The sequence below is a fragment of the Cynocephalus volans genome, chromosome 8, assembly GCF_027409185.1.
Source record: "Cynocephalus volans isolate mCynVol1 chromosome 8, mCynVol1.pri, whole genome shotgun sequence".
Taxonomy (NCBI): Eukaryota; Metazoa; Chordata; class Mammalia; order Dermoptera; family Cynocephalidae; genus Cynocephalus; species Cynocephalus volans.
In genome coordinates, this window is record NC_084467.1 from 117,722,426 (window position 1) to 117,747,139 (window position 24,714).

At 50.6% G+C, this 24,714-nt stretch overlaps 1 protein-coding gene and 1 non-coding gene across 2 annotated transcripts; both read right to left on the minus strand.

Moving 5' to 3' along the window:
* Nucleotides 1-686: 686 nt before the first annotated feature.
* VSIG8 (V-set and immunoglobulin domain containing 8) lies at nucleotides 687-19,012 on the minus strand. Its single transcript, XM_063106726.1, has 8 exons — nucleotides 18,930-19,012; nucleotides 15,160-15,335; nucleotides 14,511-14,712; nucleotides 14,166-14,387; nucleotides 13,225-13,344; nucleotides 12,709-12,907; nucleotides 11,547-11,858; nucleotides 687-763 (listed from the first exon to the last, which is right to left on the minus strand). Exons 1-7 carry the CDS (start codon nucleotides 18,976-18,978, stop codon nucleotides 11,588-11,590), a joined length of 1,239 nt encoding a protein of 412 aa, XP_062962796.1. The 5' UTR covers nucleotides 18,979-19,012; the 3' UTR covers nucleotides 687-763; nucleotides 11,547-11,587.
* On the minus strand, nucleotides 8,766-8,832 carry LOC134385410 (small nucleolar RNA SNORD64). The gene has a single exon (XR_010024382.1). It is a non-coding gene; the product is annotated as a small nucleolar RNA SNORD64 (small nucleolar RNA).
* Nucleotides 19,013-24,714: the final 5,702 nt, after the last annotated feature.

Sequence of the window (24,714 nt, forward strand, 5' to 3'; positions counted from 1 at the left end):
ACAGGTTTCTGTACCCATGAAGCTCGTGGTCTAGTTGGGAGAGATAGACACAGGACAAATAAGCACAAATGTTTAATTAAAGTTGTGCTAAGCTCTATAGAAAAAAATCACTGAAACCGTGAGCAAGAATAAAAAAGCAAAGTCCAGCTGGTGGGAGGGCAACACGAAGGGCCTCTCTGAGGAAAGGACATTTAAGCTGAGACCAGCAGGGTGAGTAAGAGTCAGTAAAGCCAAGAGCAGGGAGGGCCTGCCATGCTGAGGAATGAGTACATGCAGAAGACTATCTGGAAAGTTCCTGGTATATGTGGACATCTGAGGGAAGGTCCCCGTGGCCAGAGCGTAATGAACAGGAGGGACTCTGGGAGAAGAGGATAGCAGAGGTCAGGCCATGCAGGGGCTGGTAGGACATGGTAAGATTTAAAATTTAATTATAAATGTGAAAGGAGGCCACTGCAGAGATTTAAGAAGGGAAATGACAGGATCATTTGCATTTTGAAAAGACCACTCTGGCAGTCATGTGGGGAGAATGGATTGAAGGGGCAGAGAGCGAAGGCAGGGAGATGAAGTCATTGCAGTAGTCCTCGCATGAACGGCGACAGCTTGGAATCACGGTGGGGAGAGAAGGGAAGAAGTGGGTGGATTTGATAAATACGCAGGAGCCAGAATAGATAGGCCTTGGCATTCTTGGCTGAGGAGGGGTCCAGGATGACACTGAGGTGGGTGACATGAGTAGCCAGGCAGATGGCGCTGCTGTTTACCAAAACTGAAAATACAGAAAGAAGAGCAAGTTTTAGGGTGAAGTCAAGTGTCAATCGGCCCTTAATTATCAGGGAACAAGGGACAAACATTTAGAGGCTGAATATATTGGGTTGAATTACATAAAAATTGTCATTTCTGTAAGTTAAAAAATTGTCAAATATAAGTAACTTTATATGATTCACTCTAATAATCTAAATGTAAGTTCACTTGAGGACAACTAGGACACACCTGTAACCAGGTAGGTTTTTACATTCCAGACCTGGCAGGGTTCCTTCAACATGAACCCGAGGATGAAGGGGTTGCAAGACATCTTTGGGCAATGGCGCCCCCACAGCACCCTCAGCCCAAACTGGCCCAGGCCCACAGTGTCCTGGTCAGCTTCTCTACCTGGCCTGAATCCTGCCTACCCAGCTCCAGAAAGTCCTGAAACATCCAGGACCCAAAGTTCATAATGGCGGGGAGAGCTGGAGCTACCTCGGTAGATATGAGAGACTGTCCTTGACCCCAGCCCTTCTGAATCCAACCCACCTCCTGCAGCATTTGGAGTCTCACATAGATTGTCTAGGCGGAGCCTGACACTGTCTGAGGGGAGACTTTCTGAGCAATATGGACAGTGACTAGGTCAAGCAGGCATAGTTAGACACAGAAGGACAGTGCATGGGTCACTCCACAGGTGCTAGCTTGTTAGGCACCGTGAATGTCCCTCCCCCACCCCGTGCTGGGCATATCCCAGCTGGCATCCACACCTCACTTCCCTCTCTACCAGCCCAGCCCTCAGAGGCCTTAAGAGGGAGATGATTCAGCTATTAGCAGCCCCAGCTCACAATCTCCATTCCAGACAGGCTGGGCTCTTGTCTGTTTCTGAACCTGACATGCTCCTGAGCTCTGCCCCTTTATCCAGGCAACACCCCTATCTCCTAGCCTGGAATATACTCCTTGATCCATCTTCTGGCCCGGCCCCCAGCACTCCTCCTCGCAGAAGCCTGCCCTCAAGTGACCTCATAGCATCAACTCTCCCAGCTTTGCGTGAAGCTGAATCAACAGTCAAGTGCATCATTCTTTAATTTTTCCAAATGAGGTTAATTGTCTCCCTCGGGAGGCTGCTGCTCCTGGAAGGATCAGGTGTAGTACCCTCGTCCTACCTGACACACAGCAAGTGCATCGCCAAGACATACTTGTTAATGAAGTGGTTAGAGCAGAGGGTGGGGGCGTGTGGGTGGACAGTAAACAATCATTCTTCAGACACCCCTTCCACTGAGGGAGCCAAAAGCCTCAGACTAGGAGATCAGCATAATCAGTTGGCAGGGTTCAGATAACCTTCTGAGACACTTAGGGAGCTCTTGGCTACCCATGAGGAAATGGGCTGCTTCTCACCTCCTGCTGCAGTTGGTCTATCCCCCCCCCCACTTTTTTTCTTTCTTTGAAACAATATTTATTGAGTGTCTACTATATGCCTGGCATTTTTCAGAGCTTAAGTACATTAGTGAATAAAACAAAGATTCCTGCCTTATGCCTCCTCCTTAAGGAGCTTATAGTGTGGAAGAGGGTGAGCCAATTCGTGAAAATCATAACAAAGAAACTATATAGCATGTTAGAAGGGGATAAATACTAAGGATCAAAGAAAAAAGGGGGATAAGGGTGATGAGGAATGCAAGCAGAAGGGCATTGCAATCTTAAAGATGGTGGCCACAGTAGACCTCACAGAGGAGATAATCGAGCAAAGATTTGAAGGAGGTGAGTGAGGATTTAGCCATTGGGAAATCTGGAGAACAGCAATTCTGGCAAAGAGAATAGCTAGGGCAAAGACCCTAAGGTGTTCAAGAAGCAGTTAGGGGCCAGTGTGGCTCCAGTGGAGACATCCGGGGGGAGAAGTGTGATGGATTAGGTCAGAGAGGTGCCATGGAGGGCTTGGAGGGCCAGTGTAAGGACCTTGGCCTTGAGGAGCCTTTCAGGGGTTTGAGCAGAAGAATGATTTAACTATCACTCTGGCTTCTCTGTTGAGAATAAAGAGTAGATGAAAAAAGAGGAAGCAGGGAGAGCAGTGAGGACACTATTGCTGTAACCCAGGCGAGAGATGCAGGTGGCTGGGAGCTGGGAGGAAACAGGAGAGAAGGGCTGGATTCCAGATCTGCTCTGCAGGCAGAGCCAACAGGACTTTCTGACCAATTGATGTGGTAGGGGGAGTGGTGAGAAAAAGGAAGGAATTAAAGAAGGACAGAGTTGCCATCCACTGAGATGAGGAAAACAATGGGTGGGATAGATTTAGGGACAATCAGGGGCAGTGTTTGGGGCATGCTCAGTTTGAGATGTCTGATAAATATCTAAGCAGATAAGTGTGGAATGTAGGAGAGAGATCTGGCCAGGATGCATAAATTTGGGGTTGACAGCCTACTACGGATTTAAGGTGGATGGATAGAGAGATGAGGGAGCTGGGTGGGAGACTTTTCCCATCCCCATTCTTCACTTTCTCAGACTGTGTGCTCCATTCCTGGAAAGGCTCATGTTTACTGAAAGGAAGGAATCAGATTTCCCCACAGGAAAAATGTTATAATAGCAGGTTAGGCTCCTGACCAAGAATTTGTTGCTCAATTTTTTAATGGCAGGAATCACAGACATGGCATTTCCTCAAGTCCTTAATAAACTATGAGTGAGAAGCCTGCATGCTGTACAGGGAAGAGCCTCCAACAGTATCCATGAGTCCAAGGCACAGGTGGATTGGGACCCATCCTGTGGAGCTGCGCCTGATGTGGTCCATTGCCCTGATTCTGGGAGGCCCAGAGCATCGGCGAGACCATCCCAGCTCCTGTTCATCAGTCAATAGGCCCTCTCAGGAAAGGGAACTTTCACACTCACCTCTGAAAAGGATTTCGGGGGATTTATGTGGCTTTTCCCATTCCCATCTCCTGAGGTAACCACAGGTATTGGCTACGGTCATCACCCCACGCTGGGGGAGGAGGCTCTCGTACAAACTCTATCCATCACACTGATTTTAGGGAAGGTCAGCTCAGAGGGAGATGCTGAGCTCTCAAGGGAGTAGAAGGGAAGAGACAGGGTCCCTGCCCTCAAGGGAAGCCTAGTCTGACGGAGATGGGGAGATAACTGGATACTCCCAAGACTGGGCGAAGACAATAACACCATTTCCCCCTGTCTGGGAGCAGGGGAGAGACTTGGATAATAGGACAGGGGAAGGCCAGTCTGTCTTTCTAAATAACCAATGCAGACCTGGAAGGAGGATGCGGAGAGACAGGAGAGTTTTACAGGCAGAGAAAGCAGCCTCGGCAAAGGGGCTGAGGTGAGGTAGGGCTGGAGCAGGGATTGGGAGCCTGAATCCCAGCATTTGACAGTCACAGAAGCAGGTTCAGGTGAGTCACAGCAAGGGTCACAAGGCTGCAGATGGCCTCCAGGCAGGAGAAGGGGGCAGGTGCAGTCCGGGGCAGGTGCAGTCCAGGGCATGTCTGAGGGGACTGACAGGAAGAAGCTCCCCAGGCCGGAGTCAGGCAGGAAGTGGAGCCTGGAGTGGGCAGAAAGAGTCCAGTTCCAGCACTGAGTTAACTCTCCCAAAAATGTTGAAAAAAATCTATGTGCCCCCTGCTGATAAGTTCTCTCCTCAGCTTTGGGAAAGCTGTGTGGAGACCGTTCAGGAGGGAAAATCCACCTGGAAGGGGCTGTCAAAGTCAGTGCTACATGGGCACCGGGCCCAGAAGACAGCAAAAAGCAGACCTCAGCAGGTCTGAGTGCCAGGAGCTGAGAGCAGACAGCCGGGAAAGGGCACAGGAGGGCACGCCTGGTCCAGGGAGGTGGCCCTCAGCATTCTGGCAGCTTGTCCCCAGGACTGACTCTGGGACCCTGCTGAGCTTGTGTTTCAGGTGCTTCCTGTTATTATTAGTATCGCTATTACTAATGAGGCTTGTTGTCAATATTAATACCAGCACATGGGTTCCAGGACTCAGAGACAAGTCCTGGTTCTCCTACTTCCCTACTTGCTGCTTGCTGGACTCCTTGCCTCTCCCCCCAGATGGTGAACCATCTCCAAGTTCACTCCCAAGTCTTCATTCTTTTCACTCCCTCCCCGTCTCTATGGACCTCTCTTTGCCTCAGCCGCCAGCCCCTACCTCTGTGTGGTTAGGTCCATGCCTGTCCTCCTGCAGGAAATAAAATTACATATTAGGGACATGTAGGGTTGAAGATCAACCATTTGCTGAGCTCCTACTATGCACAAGGCTTTGTAATCAGCACATCGCACAATATAACCCTATTACTATTCCATTTTACAGATGAAGAAACTGAGTCTTTGGGAGCTTATTAAAAACTAGGAACCCGGGTCTGTTTGACTCCAAAACTGAGGCCTTTTTCCTTTGCATATGTGAGCAAGGCTCACTCACAAATATTTATTATAAGTGTTCTTTCTCTCTCTGTTTTTTTTTTTTTTTTTGGTGACCGGTAAGGGGATCGCAACCCTTGGTGTGGTGTCGCCCGCACCGCGCTCAGCCAGTGAGCACACCGGCCATCCCTATATAGGATCCGAACCTGCGGCCTCGCCACTCCCAGCGCTGCACTCTCCGGAGTGAGCCACGGGTCCGGCCCCTCTCTTTCTTTTTTCTCTCAAGAAACCCATCAGGAGTCCACCATCACCTCAAACTCAACCTCTATGGAAATGAGCTCAGCAGTTTCACCCCATCCTCCTCTGCTCAATTCCCTGCTTTTGTCAAGGGCTTCAGTCTCTCCTCCCTAGATCTCAGTGTCCCATCCTGCCTGTCCCTCCAAAATGTATCCAAGAAGGCTACTGAGGGCAGTGGCCACAGAGGTGTGGCAGCGGCCATCATTTGCTCTCCCCACCGGCAGGCACAGTGACCACGCCCAAGTTTGTCCAGATTTCCCAGTGCCTGTGTCTCTCACCCCCAGCACATTCTTCCTAATCTGACTTCAAGGAGCAGAATGGAAACAGTTTTGTTTCCATACATCAGGAACAGATGAAATGATTACTCCAGATGGGCTGGTTGGATGAAGAATATAAACTCCAGAGCAGTGGTTTCCCAAGCTCCCACCAAATCAGGGAACAAAAAAGTCTCCCTGGAAGTTCAGGAGACAGGACTAAAGTTCTAATCCCGTCCCTGCCTCCGGGCAAGCTACAACCTAAGCCCATAGCAGTCAGTAGTTCTACGATTTCAGAAGGACAATGACGGGGTAATTTCCAAAACTCCCTTGTTTCCAGTGATGCGAAAATACAAACCAAAAGTCATCCCTTCCCAGAGTCAGCAGAGGCTGGCTGGGCCTAGAGTAATTGAAATGAAATTGGGCAGCATGCATGGTAATAGTTACTCTAAGAGGAATGCATAGAAGAAATTCTAGGGATTACATACCACTCAAGGTCTTGAGAATTTGAGGCTTAAGAGAAGACAGCTAGAGCATGACTTCCTAAAGCCAAGAGAAGAGAATCGGAGAAGAAACTGAGTCAATGAGGACACAAGTGGCTCTTTAATAAACTTCCCAAGGCTGGATTCCCTGGAAGACAAATTCATGTTAATTCTATGGATGCTAAGTTAGGTTTCTGATGGCTACCAAAAGAGTGCCTGGAACCAAGGAGATACAAATTATCGCAACAATTTTTTTAGTGACCAGAGGAATTGGAATTCAGCCCCAGCAAGGCAAGGAATAGATCGAAAATGTGGAACTAGAAAGTAGAATGGAGACAACTGACTTTGTGCCGTTTGTGTCTTTCTGGAAAAATAGAGAAAAATCAGGACTGCTTGAGATTTCTACTTGAGGCAGCACTTCTGTGCCCAGCCCTCTGCTTGCCTGGTGACATGGTCTGCCTAAATTCTGCAAACCGGTTATTAAAATCAGCCATTATTAAAAAGTAAATTATATAAACTTATAATTAAGTAAATCATATTAAAACAAAGGTAAAAAGTACTCAAAACTCATCACTTCCTGGTATTTTATGACACTTCACGATTATCTAAGCTCTTAAGGTTATTCACTTCTTTTATCACATCTATATCATGGAAATACTGTACAATGATGCGCTGCTGAATATTTCTCCCAATTCCATGCTAGTGCCATCATGTGAGTAGCTTGAAATCAGCCAAGTGGGATTACTGACATCACAAAAATCGGCAAATGTTACAGATCATGGCCACCCCTGCCCCTCACCCCCTGCCCCAAAGCCACTGATAAGCATTTACCACCACAAGTGTTCTCCTCCAACAGTGAACAAGGTTTCATACAGAAGAAATGAACAAAAAAGGCCAAGGTGTCCCTGAAGCAAAATTGCTGAACCAGGAATTCATCGCCCTCCTCACCCTGGGGTGGTGAGTGCAGTGACGACTGTGACCTCAGCCTTGGATTTAGGATCTTCCCTGGCTCCCTCGCTGACTCACCCTAACAGGAAGTTGTTTCCAGAGTCTCTCTGAAATCTCTCTTGCTGCTTTTTCATGAGTTTTTCTTTCCAGAGACTCACTATTCCCATCCCTTAAATGAAGGCTAAGCGTGAACATGGCTCCCTGGTTCCTGGAATGGGGAAGAAGATATCACTCAACATAACCTGTACAGCCAGCTGGCTGCCTCTGTCCTTCACCACCTTGCAGGAGATTGAGCTGGAGTCTCCTCAGACTGGGAGCACCCTCCTCAAGTCATCGTATTCAGTCCTCTGCCTTAGGGCAAAAGCATTCCAGGCACAGCGCCCTGCTGAAAATCTAACTATCTGTCACTAAGTCATCTTATAGCTGCTCATAAATGTGACCAAATAAACAAAGGGATGGATGGTTCCTGGAGTTCTCTGCTCCCCACTCTGTTTAATCCCCTTCCCCCTGTACCCCTGCCCATCCCCAAGATGACCCCCCTCCCCATCCCCTAAGTCAGTCGTCTCTGGTTCCCTTTGTCTCACCATCATCTCTCCTTTCCCTTCCCAAGCTCTATCAAGGCAGAGCCTACAATGCCATCACCCTATTGCAAATACTCAAGCCATCTCAACCGTTGCTTCCTAAACCCAGATACTCTTAGGCCCGAGCATATGCCACACTTCAGTGTCATTAGAGTTGTAGCAGAAGAATTAGGAAGACCAGATTCTCCTCAAGAGAAAAGAGATGAAGAGTCAGGACTCTCAACAAGCAGGTAGTTGGGAACAGGCAGGCTAAGTGATTTGGAAATACTAGGCTCTTCTGAAGACCATCTACCCCTAGTCCAAACACATGTCCAGTTGTGTGCCCACTGCAGCCATTCTGTATGGAGTACAACCACTTGGTCCACTACAGGCAGCTGAATTGTAAATGTGATGTTTAGGGCTCCCTAAAGTAGAACTTGGACCAGGAGTAAAAGCCATATAGGGACAAAAACTGGGTTCCATAGAAGAAATATTCTATTGAATATTGATAGTCAGAGGCAGGATGGCCTGCTTTGGGAAGGAGCAAGCTGCCACGGGAAGTATTCCAGAAGAGGTTGGAATATCCTTTGTTATGAATGCCATAGAAGGAATTCAAATATCAAACAGCCTGATGTCCTAGGGTCAAACATGTCTAGATCAAATCCTGAATTGATCTTTGTTGCCTTGGTCAAGATACCTAATCCCTCTGAGCCTCAGATAAAACACAACCTCACAGGACTAAAGTAAGGAATAAATAACACAAAATATTGAAAAGCGTCTGGCACTTAGTGGGTGCTCAGTAAATGTCAATTCCCTTCCCATCAAACGGGGAGCTGGGTAAGATGCCTTGAAGGTCTTTCTACCCCAGAGAGTATGCTCTGAAACAGAGAGTATGACTGGTAAGAAGGAAGGCATACATCTGGGAGAGAGAAAGAAGTCAGGATTAGGTAGATGAGGGGAGGAGAAAGGAAGATGTTGAGAATGGTGAGGGAACATTTAGAGTTCATTCCTGATAGCCCCGTTTTCCTCTCTTATGACCATCTGGAATGAAAAGGAAAAGTAGGATTCTGTATTTAAAGTCCAGCTTGAGAAGTCTCAGTTTCCCCATCTGTATAGTAAAGAGGTAGGATTTTTTTTTAATGCTGAACTTCAGAGTAATCACATTAAGCTTCACTTCATCATGCTCAGTAAACACAGGTCATCATAAGTCCAGCCAAGGTCTTTCCCAAGAACTAGTATAACTCTGTAAAAGGATTAATGCCCACAGACAGTGCACCTCTACCCATGAACAGTCCCCTGGCCTAAGAGAATGAATGATCAGATTTATGTGACAATGGATATGAAGTAACAGTATCATTTAACTGACACATAATTAAGAGCAAAATAAGAAGAAAAAAAATCAAAGACACACACAAACCCAGCAATCTGTCAGAAAAATAATATTGAGATCTTGGGCTTTGTAGAATCAAATACCATATCTTATAATCCATTTCCACAAGCAAATTGTCCAACAAATTGAAATGGAAATATTCTGTTATTATCACAGACAGATATAACATCAACAACTTGTTGTTCTCCCCAATAACTTATTATAAGCCAACTTAAGCACCTAGGGTACATTGAAAACATCCACCAAAATATTCCAGAGTTAAGTGTAAATAAACAGTATGAAAGAATCAAGGAGGATGGCCAGATAAAATCAAGGCAAGCCAAACAGACGACGTACAAAGCCCAACAAAAGGATTCTGAAGGAGGTCTAAGCTAAGTTCTAGTATCTCTTAGACAAGGAACCAAAATAGTACAGTAATACAAGCCAAATTTTATCCTGGAAATAACAGAACTCCCACCACTTTCCTGATACATGTCTACTAGCAGACATGAAGTAAGTGATTTCAGAAACTGTTTTCTTTCAACTCTATTTTTGCTACCAAAACACAAATAATCTAACAAAAAATGAACTCTTTAAATAGCTATACAAATAAATCATATATAAGATGGGAAATAGACAGTCCAAACAATTCAGATGTACAAATACCTGCCCATCTGGGTCATTGTGTTATCCTCATCAGCTCATCAAATACAAAATCGTTCACATTCATCAAATATCCAATTGAGCTATGTGGCTCCTTCTTGAATACTGGGCACTTAGTATGGACATTGCTTGCTTGTTACATGAATCTTGCTCAGCAAGGAAATTAATCCAGCCAAGATTCTCCTACAACCATTTCTGTTCCACATTAGAAATTCTTAAATCATAGGCCAGTAGGCATTATATAAGCAAAGTGGATTCCAAGGCCCAACATGGATGATGTTGAATGTGGAAAGACTAGTGGAACCGTTTCTTCTTGTCTGCACCCCCTCCTTGCTGTGTGACCACCTCATCCCTTTATCAACACGTACATCTAGAATACACTCCACTTGACTTTCTGTTTGCTTAACAAATATATCCTTGGAACTTTATCTCAAATATTGCTCTTTAATTAAGCATTCCCCATCTCACTAAGCAAGAGAGGACTTCTATTAACTTAAACAGCACTTACTGATTTCCACTTTTTAACCAAAAATGACTAAAACATCCTCAAAAATACATTGTAAATATCATGGCAAGGTACTAAACAAAGCAAGTGCTGGTAAATACTAAAAAATTCAATTGAAGCCTGTCTGGGAATAGCCAACTACTTCTGGGTGTAAGAGTATAAAGTCAGATAGCAGATAGGCCTAGATTCTAATCACACGTTTCATCATAAGAAAATAACTGTAAAATATCTAAAAACTTGTTTTCTAACATAAAATATTTAGTAATGCTGCCACATCCATTCGCTTAGTATCTCTTAAACATCTACTGTGTGATGGGCTCTGTACAAGTTGACCAACTGCAGACAACTGAAGTTAAAAAAGCACAAAATCAATTGTCATAAAACAACAACAGCGTTCACATAAAGGTGTTTACCATAACCACTGCATTCCATAATATATGCTCCATAAATATTTTTCCCCTCCCTTCCTGGACATCATTTAGAACCCAAAAATTCTGGTTCTTTCTTTTATCCAAGAGGCAACAGTCTCATTTTTACATGTCCTTGTTTCCATCTCACAAGGTGCCTGTGCCTTCTTCAATCAAAGAACAAGTTTTCTCTTAGCTTTCAACAACATACGAAGCCTCACTAGACTTTCAGAGCACATTATTCTCAACAGAAAATCTTGGCTCGACGTGAAAATTGGATACTTAGAAATGGCAGGTGGAGTATTGCACGTTGCCAATTCCTCATATAATCTTTTCTATTTTCATAGGTATTCTGAACTAATGCTTTTTTCCTTTTTTCTATACTTGTATGTTGTCGAAAGGAGTAGGATTAGATGACCTCCAGCTCTGATTGCTACGGATCTAAGAAAGGGAAGAAGGTAGGAGGTGGTGCAGAATGAGGGGCGCCACGGGGAGCAAAGTCCCCCATCCGCGAGCAGGGCCCTCCACCCTGTGCCCAACCTTCCCTGGAACATGGACAGCCACCTCGGTCTCACGTCTTAAAGTTTCTTTATTGTGCTAACACTGCTGCCTCGGAGCTCAGATCTCATACACAGAAAAATTCAGTCCAGACCCACACCCACCCGGCCCCCGGGGCCCTCTGCCTTGGCTAGGGACACCGGCTTCTGGCCTCCGGCCTCAACTGCTCTTGGTCACCGACTCTGCTTCCTTCTCCCTCCCTGTCCCCGGAGCCTTGGGGTCCCTGGGGGTGCAGAGAGGGCTCGGGAAAGCCTTTCTCTGCTCTCCCTCGCCCCCTCCCCCTGTTGGGGAAGAGGTTCTGCCTCTCTGTGCCTTTCCCGAGGGAAATGCTTTCAGCCCCCAGCCGGCTGCCGGGAGGCCAGGGACGAGCGAGCTCGACACCGGCCCGAATGTGCCCCCAGCTGCGGGCAGAGAGCCCCTCACCCTCCGCTCGGCCAGGGCGCGGCCCGGCGCGGCGCGCGCGCTCACACCAAGAGGCCGTCCTTGCAGGGCAGCGGCCCCTGGGCGCAGCTGGCTGGCTCGGTGCTCTTGACTTTGACTTGGACGGGGGAGGGGCCCGCTTCGCAGGCGGCGGCCGTGCGGGACGCCAGGGCCACGTCCTCAGGGCCGCCGCAGGGCGGAGGCGCGTACTTGCGGCGCAGGGAGCGGCTGACGTTCTGCGTCGGGTACCCCAGGAGCTGGGTGACGCGGCTGCCGCGCCCGCTGGCCTTGCACCCGGGCGCCTCGGCGTCCTCTCTGTGGAAAACAACAGGCGGGCGGGTGAGCGGGCTCCTCCACGGCGCGGCGTGGGCACGGCCTGGGCAGAGCCGGGGGCTCTCGGCAACCTCTGGTCTCCCTCGCCTCCCGCTCTTCCGCCTGGACCTAAATCTCCTCTCTGCCCCTTCCCCGGGGCCACCATCCCCATCCTCCAGTCAGGCCTTGTCCACACGTCTGGACAGCACACGGCAGGCAGCCCCATCCAGGTGGCCCCCATTCCCTTTCTGAGGCTGGCGGAACCGTCTGTAGTAAGGAGGGAGACTTGGAGATCCAGAAGGAGCTGCGTTCCTGCGCCTTCTTCCCTTAACTAACCCGACCCGGCCCTCTCTCTCCCTCTCCTCACTTCCTGCCCCTCAACCTTCATCTTCCCCTTCATCCGCAAGGCATGGCAATCGTTAGCACTGCTAGTCTTGTTCTATTTTTATTTCTAGTTTGCTTCGAATATAAGTTATTAGCACTATTCTTACTATTTACTTTTCTTAAGTAAGCACGTCCGCGTTCTCTCCGGCGCACTACGCGGGAACACGAGAAAACATAGGCCCTGCCCTCCAGGAGCTTACAGTCTAGACAAGACCGAGAGGTGCATAGACAGGAGAAGGGGTGGGGGCGGGTGGCAGGGGAGCAGAGGGGAAGACTGGGAGTGCGGAGAGGGAGAGACAGAAAAGCCACGTGGCGAGTGGCAGGTCGACATGCTGTGTCCCAGCAATCCATGGCGATGGTGGGCAGGGTTGGGGTGAGAGTCCCAGCCGGCCGGTGGCAGGCAGGGGTGAGGAGGGCAGGGCGCCGGTCCCCTGCCGTGCAGCAGCATGCAGCATGCATCAGGTTTTACCTGATCTCACTAGCCAAGTCGCAGGCCCCTCCGCCGACCCCGCCGCCGGCGTTGCCGTAGCCGAAGGCACCGCGGGCGCCGCCAGCCCCAGAGCTTCCGCAGCAGCAGCAGACGAGCCCCCAGATGCCCACCGCCAGGCAGGCCAGCGCCAGCAGAGAGCCCAAGACAGCGCCGATGATCACGCCCACACGCCGGGTGTCTGTGGAGAGAAGTGGAGGCCGGTTGGGCTTCTCGCAGCCTGGCAGATCAGGGTGTGCCAGAGCCGGAGTCTCTGGGAAAGAGGAAGAGGAACCCAGGGGGTCTCCAGGTCCTGGGACACTCAATGAGGAAGATATGGGGAGATGCAAGATAACACATTACATCTCCATGTTTCTCCCAGGGCTTCCAGCTGCTCTGGGTAGAGGCCTGTGCACTGATGGCAGTGGAAAGAGAGAACAGCTGAGGTTCCAAAAGAGAGCCCAGGTGCCTCCAGTACAACCCTCCCAGCCACGGGGCCCTCAGGGCTGCTGCACCTACCTGAGACCTTCACCTCCACCACGCAGACGCTGTAACCTACATTGTTGGCCACTGTGCACTGATACAGCCCATCATCGTCCCGGGAGATGTCTTTCAACCACAGGTCCCCATTGATTATACCTGAAGTTGGAGTGTCAAAGGAGTGGAGTCAGGTAGAGAAGCCTGGTCTCAGAGCTCCTACTCCCTTCCCCCACCCCCAGCCCCAGCTCCTGAGGGGTGGAGGATGAGACATCCACTCTGGAAGGAGGGAAGGCATATACACGCGCATGTGTGTGCACACGCACGCACACACACATAGGTCCACTCCACTCTCCAGCTGAGTCGCTTCCCCCCTGCTGGGACAGAGAGGCAAGGAAGGACCCCTCTCCAAGCAGCAAGACAGGGACACCATTAATTCACTCTTCAACCTTAAGGAAATATGTCCCCCTCTCTGAGCCTTGGTCTCATTTGTACAGTGAGGACAGGGTTAGAGCAGAGGAACTCTAAGATCCCTTCTAGCTCTGTTATTCTTTGGTTGTCAATATTATTCAGATTCTCTACATACTGGGAGCTTTACACACCTCATCCCATTTAATCCACACATGCCCCTGAAAAGCAGGTATCAGTATTTCCTTTTCACATGTGAAGAAATCAAGGCATAGAGACGTTAATCCTCTTGCCTGAGACTTGCAGCAAGTCAGTGTCCCTGCCAGGATTCAAGTTCAGCTCTGTCTATTTCACACTGTGCTCTTTCCAAATTAAACATACTGCTTTTGACTGCCTCTCCACTTTTGCCTTTTCTTTCCTCAACAGCAGCTGCTGGGACAGGCCCAGAGGAGGAGTCTCCCAAAGAGGTTCCAGGTATGACTTGGTGCCGCTGATAATCCAGGGAAGCCCCAGCAGGTCCCAGAGTCCCTGATTTTCCACTCATCCCCTCTCCACCTTCGCCCAGGCCTCCTCACCTTGATTCATGGAGCTATGGAAGGACTCCTGGTAGGAGATCTCAGAGTGGAAGCTGTTCTGGGAGTGGTAGGACCCAGCTCGGTAGGGGTGAGCATGCCCACTGATCTTGGCCCACTTGTAGGAGAGGGGCTGGGAACCCCCATTGGCAAAGCATTTCAGCATCACATCGTTGCCATATGCCATGTGGCCCTCAGCCCAGCACATGGGCACCGCAGGACGTGCTGCAAGGAGGCAGGCAGTTGTGAGCCAGGGCCCAGCCAAGATGCAGAGCCAGGCTCAGAGTGGCCAAGCTGCCCTTGGCTCTGAAGCCTGGGGAATGGGAGCCCAGAGGAGTCTGGCCATACCTTGGACAGTGACAACGACCTTCCGGGTGGCCGTGGTAGTCTTCTTCACCCGACACTCATAGGTGGCTGTGTCAGATACCTGCAGGTTCATGAGGTTGATGGAAGCATCATACTGGCTGGGGTCCGAGGCTGCAAAGCGGACCCTCTGCTGCAGATGGGGGAGGTTGCCATGGTTGATTCTCTTGTCCTGGTAACTAAGGAACTGTGAAGAAGAGAGGAAAACAGGTGGTGAGACAGGCAGAGCCAAGGAAGGCCATGTGGGTTGGCTGCTTCAGGCAATTCACTGAACTTCTCTGAGACTCAGTTTTCTCAGCTGAAGAATGGGAATGATGTTACCTGATCCGCTGACCTCATACGTAATGGGTGAGATCAGATGAGATCAAGCACTTTGGAAAGTAAAAGGTCAGGCTGAGAACTTCTTGAGGGTGGGGACCATACTTCATCTTCCCTTTGGAATGGGGTGGGAGGAGATGGACTGACTAGCCAGCTTGATTCACAGTTGCAGAGATTTCATTCCTTGAGAAGCCTTGCGGGAAGTTCAGGGTCTTGGTTTCCTTATTCGTCCTCCTTCTCCCCTCAGGGTGTTGGCTGCCCAACAGGTAGACACCATGTAGTGTGGAGAGAAAAGAACCCTGTGCCCAGCACTCACCACGTTTTCCCGACGTGAGGGGTCTGAGTTGACCTGCATCCACTCAATGTCCAGCCCACTGGGACCATAGTCTTCAGGGTCCAGGATGTAGGGGCAGCCCAGCCTCACATTATCACCCTCCGCCAGGTACAGGACCTCCTGGCCATCCCCGTTGATCCGCACACCAGACAGCAGTGCTAAGGGGAAGGCAGAACAGGTGGGGTGAGGGGGGCAGAACCAGGGCTGAGTGGTCAGCTTCAGCCACTCTCTTCCACTGTTCTCTGTGTCAGCTGCAACCCAGGGCTCAGTGGGGGTTCCACAGGGAGGAAGGGCTGCTCCCAGTGTGTGCGTGTGCATGCGTGTGTGAATTGGTATAGGCACGTCTGTGCACACTTGTGTTGTATGTTAATTCATGTGGCAGTGTCTCTGCATGCTTATGGGCACTTCTATATACTATGAATGTGTAGGTTTGCATCCAAATACTGTTTGTATATATATAGCTTTTATCCATACATGATTGTATGTATGTATGAATATGTATACATATGTACATTGTGTGCTTCTTAGTATTTATGGCTGCTGATGTGCACTGTAAGGATATTAATGCACATGGCCATGTAGAGTGTCTGCTTATATATTTACATGATAGCGTGGGCGAGTGTGTGGAAGGAACTCACAGAGTTGTTAAATGCTCTGACAGAAGAGCCTGGCTGGTTAATAGCCACCTACCTGTCTGAGCTCTGTCTGGGCCAAGTGAGGTGCTCCTGTCCGGAGGTAGGAGAATGGATACAGTGGCTTCTGGGGACCCTTTCCAGCGGGAGAAGCAGAAGACCGTGTGTGTCTGTGGACGACAGTGTGTGTCTGTGGCTGTATGCCTCTGTGTGGTATTGTGCGGTGGTGTGTGACATGAGCCTAAGTGCTCTAAGTGATAGTGAGGGCCAATTCGTAACAGCTGTCTCCAAGACCCTAGCTGTGTTCCTGTAATAGTGAGTGATGGTATATGCCTGAGACTGTGGCCACACCTATCTATCTGTGGGACAGTGTGAGCTTTGCGTGACATGTGGCATTATGGACCATGTGTCCTTCCCCTTGTGTGATTCTGTGGCTCAGGTACAGCCACCCCCACATGCTCACTCCCATTGGGGCCCCTCCTGCCACTGAGTCAGTGACAAGCAGCCCAGGGTGAGGAGCTAGAATCAGGAAGCTCAGGACTGAGCTCCTCTCCCTCCCTACCCTGAGCCCCAGGGGAGCACTAGCCCCAACCGGTTGGACCTAGAAAGGGGATGTACCCAGGGCCCAACCCTAGGCACTCAGCACTCTGCCTCCAGTCTCCAGCAACCCTCCATCCTCAAGCCCCTCGCCCAGCCTTGCTCACTCTCCATTTACATTTGTTTTGGGTTCAACATGTCCTTTGGAATCCCATCCCCAAGTGTCAGCAATCATTTTCTTCTGTCCTTCTCCAGCTCAGGACCACTTTCACACTAAGAGAGCATCTCACACATGCATACACAATCACACACTGTCATAGGCAGACAAATCAACATGTAGACACACTCTTACAAGCTTTCAAAATGCATACACACACCTGTGTGGTCCCACCTTCCTACACACACAGAAACTGTCCGATCCATGCAAACACAGACACACATCTGGGCATAAACACAGGTACATAGAAATCCAAAAGATACGCCCACTGAATGCTCATATAGTCCCCATGTGCGTTCATTCCAGACCAGACATATCTGCAAAAGCCCTGCCTGGCAGACTTAGCCTGGCTCTAGAGAGGCCAGCAAGAGCCCTTTCAACACCCTCAACACCTCAGGGGTCACTGAATTCACCCCCTTGGAACCCTGGCTGGCTGGGCTGATAGCCATGCCCTAACCCAGCTAGACTTCAGGGAGACCTAGAGTGGGCAGACTGGCTGCTGGGGCTCTAACGGGGCCTGGTGATGCCTCCTCCAGCCCTAAGGCCAAGAGAATGCCATCTCATTCCTGAGATAAAGATCCTGATGCCATCTCCCAGGTCCTGGGGCGGCACCAGGCAAGCCAGAGATGAGCCAGAACTCAGCTGAGAGCAGAGGCTCCACCCTGGGGAAGAGCTGCTGGAAGCAACCCACAGCAGGTAGGACTCTCTTTGCCCACACCATGGGAGCCAGCCAGGCAGGAGGGTAAGTATTCAGGGAAAGGGGCTTAGGAAGGAGGGATGGGCTGGAAGAAAAGCGCCTCCACCCTGCCTAGGCTGAATGTCTTTCTTCAATTGTCCTGGGCCAGGGAGCCTCACCCCAGCTTTTCAATCTCCTTAGATGTTTTCTCAACCTCCTCCCAAGGGCTCCAGCCTTTCTGTACCCCCTCCCTCTCCTTGGGAAGTTGTTCCTCATGTCTCACCTTGATTCCTCTTGCTGTGGTACTGAGAAAGTACTTCAAGGGAATGTGAGAGATGAGAGGGGCTGAAGAGAGGGAAGAAAGGCAGGGTGGAAATTTGGGTGGAGAGACTTGGGGAGAGAAGGGGGACAACAGGCTCTCCAGGAAGAGAACAGTGCTGACTAGTTGTCCCCCCAGAGAAGCACCAGGAGCTGGCCACCTTCTACTCCTCAATAGTAGTGTCTACTCTCAGCTTGTAAATCCTTTCTGAATTTTCAAGCTGCTCCCAGAACTCCTGACTGTCCCTTTGGAGGTGGGAAGGGGAAGGGAAGAAAGGGGAGAAAAGGTGGCTCCCACAAGAGGCTATTGGTGCATCAGTGCACACAGTGCTGAGTACATCCTCACACACTCACAGACACACACCGCACACAGAGATGCCCCAGGTCCCTGCAGCACAGCCAGAGCTCCCCGAGTGGGCTCTGCCAGCGCGGCTCTCACCAAAGAGGGTATTGCAGGCATCCTGCCAGAAATGCAATCATTCACACACGCACACACACACACACATGCATGCACATGCACACATTCACACTCACCCAAAGACTGAAAATATTCTCCTTTTCTTGCACTCCTCCCTACACCCCTAAATCCCAAATCCAGACCCCAGGAGGGACTTGGAGCCAATTCCAGCAATTACCACACACCTTGCTGGGACTTGCCCCAACTTGGGCAGGCACCATGTTCTCCAAACCTGAGCCCTGCCTTCAAACAGTGACCCAGTGGGGTGTGGGAACTACGGGAATTGCCATCCTCACCATCTTTGGCCTCCTTCTGGAGGGGGCACTACCCTGGCACTCTCACAGCATAGGGCCCAAATTGGGGGTCTTAGGCCTGAGCTCTCACTGGTTGTGATGGAAGCAGCCCACTCAGACTTACACCAGCCCTGGTCTCTTGCCCTTTCAAGGTGAGCAATTCTCCTGCCCTTGGCTCTGGCCTTGGGAGGCAGGAATAGCACTGGGAGTAGCACTGGGACTGTCTGGTGAAAGCTGATCACTTACAGGCTCCTCCTCAGCCCCCAGCAGCACTGCTGCTTACCTGACTCTCTCCTACCCCACTTCCAGTTCTGCAGGTGACTCCTAGCTAGCCCCATCCTCCCATTCAAGCAGGTGCATGCAGGGCACCTGCACACATGTGTGAGCTCCACAGGGCTCACAAACACCACTATGATGAACTCAGAGACCTCCACATCACAGACACATGCCCTAGACCTCAGACACAGGCTCTCCCAGGGACAGGGCCCTTCGGCAACATCCAGACCTGGTGGCAGCAGGGTGAGGGTGGGCAGTGCCCTACCAGGACACCTCAGGCCGCCTTTGAGGCCGTGAGCCCTCACGGCCCCTTTCTCTGCCTGTCTGGCCCCGCCCAGCCCCATACCTGGGCTCAGGCACACAAGTAGAAGATGGAATGCTCCTCCAACTCCCATGTCTAGGTTCGGTGTTTCCTCCACCTGGGCTGGGTATCTTGTTGGCTGGCGGTGGTGGGTGTGAGGGGGTGGGTGAAGGGAGGGGGAGCTGAGGGCCCAGACACTGCCTGGGGTGGCAGGAAGGTGCAATGAGTGCCCAGCCGGGAGCAGCTGGAGTTATTTCTACGGGAGGGAGGGGGCCTGGTCCCCGCCTTGGGGAGGAGTCCCAGGAACCCTAATTAGCAAGGTGACAGGGTGGCCTACCCAGGCATTGCCCAGCCCTCACCCAAGCTCTTCCCTGTGCCGAGAGTGGCGCAGGGCAGCCAGTGGGACTTGTAATTAGGCACCTGTTAAACCTCCACTTACTACTGGCCACGTCGTCCTCTGGGTGACAACAGTCGCCACATTTTACTGCATCCACGGAGCTCTCCTCACCACTCATTTTCTGCCTCCTTCCCTGGGGGAGATGGGGAAGAGGAAGGAGAAGCCAGGCTGAGAAGGAAGAATGACCAGACCTGAAGAGTTAACACTGGCCCCAGGCACGGGGGTCTGTCACACCTCCCAGTGTGCTCCAGCACCCACATCTACCCCCCTATCCCCAGTGAGCTTCCCTGACCCCCCAGGGGGACTCCTCTAGGTAAAGGTCTGTGAGAAGGGACACCAGGGAAGGGGACACTTCCTCCACCCTGAGACCTGGGGCTGGAGGGAAGGCATAAGCGGGTGAAAGAGACCAGGGAATGCCCAGCCCGCCTTCCCCATCAGTCCTCTGTCCTTTCAAAGGGAGTCAGGCCTCCTGAGCTGAAAAGAGGAGGGAAGGGGCCTGTGCAGGAACTGGGTCTTCCCTTGGCTGTCCTCACCCATGCCCGACTCAAGGTCATCCCTGAGAGTAGGGGACTCCTGAGGGCCAGGCGTGGTATGTGGGACCCAGGCCCCCACCTCCACACCGAACTAAAACCAGTTCAGTGAGGCCTGAGAGGAGAAGGCCCAGGGTGTGTGGAGGGGGTGAAGAATGCAGGGGGCAAGGGAATGCTGGCGACACCGGTGCCAGAAGGACTGGGGAGGGGTGTGCCTGCGTGTGTGGGGGGGTGCTGTGTGCCAGGGTGTCTCTGATGGGGAGGGCTCAGCCCTTCTGTACATGCTTTGAGGGATCACAAGGTGTCCTGGCTTCTGTGCACAGGAAGAGTGGCCAGGCCTTAAGGGGTTAACACAGACCCAGTGTTAACTGGGTCCTTGAGACCAAAGACTCTCATAACCTTAACTTGTCATTGGGTGACTAAGCCGGCATAGTTCTGGGCAAGAGCTGGGGTGGGGAGGGTCTTGGCGTGCAGGGAGAGAATAAAGAGGGTCAGCCCTTGCTGGTTGGTCCAAGGGTGATGTAACAGGCCTGTGTCCCCCTGGACTCCAGGACTGCCCCACACACCACAGTGGGAGTAGGGTCACGAGTGGTCCTGTCTACAGCTCAGCTCCCACCAAGGAGTCGTGGGCCCTCCTTATCCCCTGATGTGAGGTGCAGGAAGAGCAGAGGGGGAAGAGTTTTAGGGAGAGTTATGGGGCCCAGGGATGCTGCCAGGGCCCACCCCTCTGGGAAAAATGAGACAGAACAATAAGGAAGCATGAGGAGTCCACGCGTCTCCACATTCCAAACCCTCCACTCGAGCTGCCAACAATAACAGGGTGCTCTGGGGCTCACCAGAAGTACATAATGAATATCCTTATTTCTTTGTCTATTTTGAGGTTTATGGGATTGTCCTGCACCCTCTGGAGACCAGGGATCATTATCCCCATTTTACAGATGGGGAAACAGAGGTCTGGAGAAACATGGGGATTCAGTACGGTGATGCTGCTGGGGCTAAATGGGGTCCCCAAGGATCCTGACTTTCAGTCCAGGGTGGTCTAAGGTAAGGGCTTGGTGACCCTATGGGTTACTAGATCCATTCATGGGAAAAAAGCATGGAAGATGGAAGTGGTGATTGGAGGGGAAACAGGTGGGACCAGGAAGAGGGAGACTGAAAAGAAAGGAGTAAGGTTGTGGTAACACTAAACTGAAGTGCATGGTTGGGGTTTAATTGGGTTCTGGACTTGAGCTGATGTTAGAGTTGGGGTGAAGGCTAGAGCTGGGGTTAAGTTTGGGGTTAGTTAAAATTATGAATGAGGTTGAGATCAGATTTAAGGTTGGGATTAGGGTTAGAATTACAGCTAGAACTCAGGCTAGAGTTTATGGCTGGGTTTGTGTTATAATAAGGAACATGGTTTTAGTTTATTTTACAGCTATGCTCTGGAATAGAGTTAGAGCTAAATTGAAGGCTGGGTTCAGATTGATTTAGGATTGGGGTTACAACTGGGTTAGAACTGAGTTTGAGATTCAAGTAAGAATAGGCTGTAGTTAGGTTTAAAACATGGGTTAAAGATATATGGGCAGGGGGATTCATGGAGCTCAAAGATGAGGTTTTATTTATAATATAGAAAGACCTCAGCTTCCATCTGCTACATCCAGGTTTGGCTAGAATTTCTAACCCTTAACTCGAGGAGAATATCAGTGACACATGTTGGTTGAGGTCCCAAGGTTTTGAGGAAGGATGCAAATGCACATGATCCCATCTGAGAAGTATGAAGTAACTTCATCCCATAACAAATGTAACCTCTTAAGTCCTGCTCCACAACTAAAGCTCACCACCTGGTCAAGTTCCAAGAAAGGCATTTGGGGAGGGGATGCAGGAAACTATTAGCAATGAGAGGGGCTCCACCACTAAACTGAACTAGAATACAGGGTCCATCGGAGGGGGACTTACTGGGGTGGGGTGCGGGTCTGGTTTTGGAGTCTAGTTGACAACAGTTGAGGGGAAACAGAGGGCCTAGGTGCTCCTAAAAGAACGGCCACTTTTGAGGGCACCACATTGGGGTCTCTCACAGCCTGAACCATCATTGCTATCCTGTAACCCATTGAGGGTTAACTGCCACCTCCTTGCAACTGGGGCCTATAAAAGAAGCTGTCAGCCTTCCTGAACTGTGCCTATGTTAGTCTGTTTTGTGTTGCTATAACAGAAATACTTGAGACTGAGTGATTTATAAAGAAAACATAATTTATTGCTGACTGTTTCTGAGGCTGGGAAGTCCAAAGTCCATCTGGTGGTGACAGTGACCCAGGGGTCTCACTTTGCAAGATGGTGGAAGGAGAGAGGGATAGGGAGAGGGAGAGAGAGAGAGAGAGACTCTCCTCCTCTTTTAAAGCCCTCAAAACCATGCCCTGACCACCATTTTTAATCCATTCACTACAGCATGATCCTTCAATCCAATCACCTCTTCAAGGCTCCACCTTTAAATTACCATAATAGGATTTTCCACCCTCTTAACAGTCACAGTGGGAGCTAAGTTTCCAATACATAAAACTTGGGGAGCACAGTTCAAGCTCCAGTGAGTTCTGGGGGAACAGAACTCAATCCACTACAGTGCCCTCACCCTGCAGGGTTTTTGGAGGGTGGGAATGGGGTGACAGTGCTGGGGTGTCAGCTTAGTTTTCATAGCATAGCCCCCTCCCTCTGGAGCCAGCCCACTCCAGCCCATGTTTCTCTCTAGGTCTCATCCTCAGCAGAGGAAGAGGCCTCACTTCTGGGAGGCTCCCTACCCCAACTCCTCCCTCTCCTTTTTCCTCACCAAGTCTCTACCCCCAACACCCCATTTCCCTACCCACTTCCTTTGCAGGTCCCATAAAGGCCCAGACGGATCCAGGAGCCTATTGGGATTCCTTCTGTGACCCCAGGGGGAGAAGAAGGATATTGGGAGAGATAGTCATTAGTTAAGGGGCAGAGACCGAGATTAGAACAGAGACATGCCCTGGGACCCAACACACACATTTCCAAAAGGGCCTCTTGCTTTTTCCTGAGAAATCCATAGCTCTCAGGAGAGAACGGCCCCTTTTTCTGTGCATTTTCCAGGGAGAATAGCCCCAGTTTGGATGGTCTTTGCATTTATTCTAATACAAAAACAGAAAATCAAATCAAAGAGGCCTATCAAGGAGTAGACAGAGACACAGAGGAGAAAGAAAGAAGCAGGACAAGGCCCTAAAGAAGCCCAGAGACTGCTTCTGAGATGAGGTGCAGCCTAGCCCCAGAACTTTTGGGGAAGAACAGGCAGAGGCCTTGGCCCTCCTGCTCGGTGCCCTTCAGGGCAACTCCGCAGCACTCCTGTAAGCCCTGCCCTCCCTGCCTGGACCTCCCCACCCACCCTTTTCCCCAGGCTCCCTAGGGTCAGGCCCCAGCTCCCCACCTCCCCTGCCCTGGCCTGGCCTGCACCTGACCCTTTCTAAACTCCTCCCCACACACAGTCAGCAGGCTCCACAGCCCCCTCTCCCACATCCCATTTAAACCCAGGGAGGAGCTGCCCTGCAAAGAATACCACAGAGGAAAGAGCCCATGAGCAGGAGTTATGAATGACCATGGACTGACAACATCATGGAAATCTCCGAGAAGCAGACAGTCACAGAGAAGCTAAGGAGCCACTGCAACTGCTGTCTGTCCACCCCACTTTCAGTGAAAGTTTGGGATAGGAGGACTGCCAGGTGAGGCCACAGACTGTAACGACGGGGGGCTTAGAGGTGGTACCGTGGTGTGACAGGAAGGCATTGAGCTCTGACGAGGAAGGGTTAGAGTCAGTTGTGGAAAGAGGGATAAGATCGATGTGTGGGGTTAAGTTGGAGCATGTGGGTTGGGGTTAGGGACAGAAGCTCAAACAGGACTGGAGGGCAAGGCTTCAGACGCAGGCAACCCAGGAACTCCCTGAGACTCTGCTCAGGCTTCCCAAGCCTCCCTGGTTCCCACTGGTCCACTTCAGAAGAGGGGGGACTCTGGGAGATATATCCAGATCCCTCCCATCAAGCAGTGTCCTGGAGCTGACCCAGACTCAGAAGAGCAAGCAGCACAGACACAGTGCTCATCACTAACAGGAGTGGCCTAAGTTGCACTACATCACTGATCACAAGAGCAAAGCGGGCAGGAGGGACTGAATGTCATCAATTGAACTGTCATCAAGGGAAGGAGCGGAGGCAAGAGGAAATAGCTTGTAAAGAGTATATGAATTCCTGATGACAAACTTTAGGAAGACTTAAGAAACTTTGAAGATAAAAGGAATGTTCACCTCACCAAGCTCAACCACATCCTGCGAACCTTCGTTCAACAAACGGGGCTGGGGAAACAGTGATTAAGGAGATTGTCTCTGTCCGTACAGAGCACCCTGTGGTGGGGCAGAGGTCCCTAGCCCGCAGTGAGATGAGCTATGGTAACCCATGCAAGGCCCTGAGCTGGTGGGAATGATGCTTAAACGGAGATCTGAAGGAAAGCTAATGACATGTGGAGGGAGGACTGGGGGTGCAGAGAGGTGGCCGGAAGAATATTTCAGTGCTTGGAAATAAGCCAGGACCCTGCCGGACATGAATTGAGAAGAGAGAAGCCAGGAGTGACAGCTGATGATTATTTTTGGACTGAGGAGTTAAAATCCTTGAGAACTGAACCTCTTGGGACCATCTACCCAAACCACCAGAGCACCTCCCTGGGATCAGAGCCAGGCTCTCAGGATGGACTGGGCAACTAAGGTTGATCATCCTGGACCATGTGTCTGTGTGTGGAGAGACTTGGTGAGGAGTCAATCCATATGTCCAATGGGACTTTGACCTCCGAATTTGTAGAAATAAAATTTGCCTTTGATTTTGCTATCCGGATTCCCTGACCCATATCCACAGAGGTGTACTGTGGTCCCCCTGGCTCT

Excerpts from the sequence above, each read along its gene's own strand:
- VSIG8 (XM_063106726.1), bottom strand. The coding sequence starts at position 18,978 with ATGGGAGTTGGAGGAGCATTCCATCTTCTACTTGTGTGCCTGAGCCCA. Across the intron at positions 14,388-14,510 it reads GGTCGTTGTCACTGTCCAAG|CACGTCCTGCGGTGCCCATG; the intron begins GTATGGCCAGAC and ends GCCTCCTTGCAG. Across the intron at positions 12,908-13,224 it reads GGTGGAGGTGAAGGTCTCAG|ACACCCGGCGTGTGGGCGTG; the intron begins GTAGGTGCAGCA and ends TTCTCTCCACAG.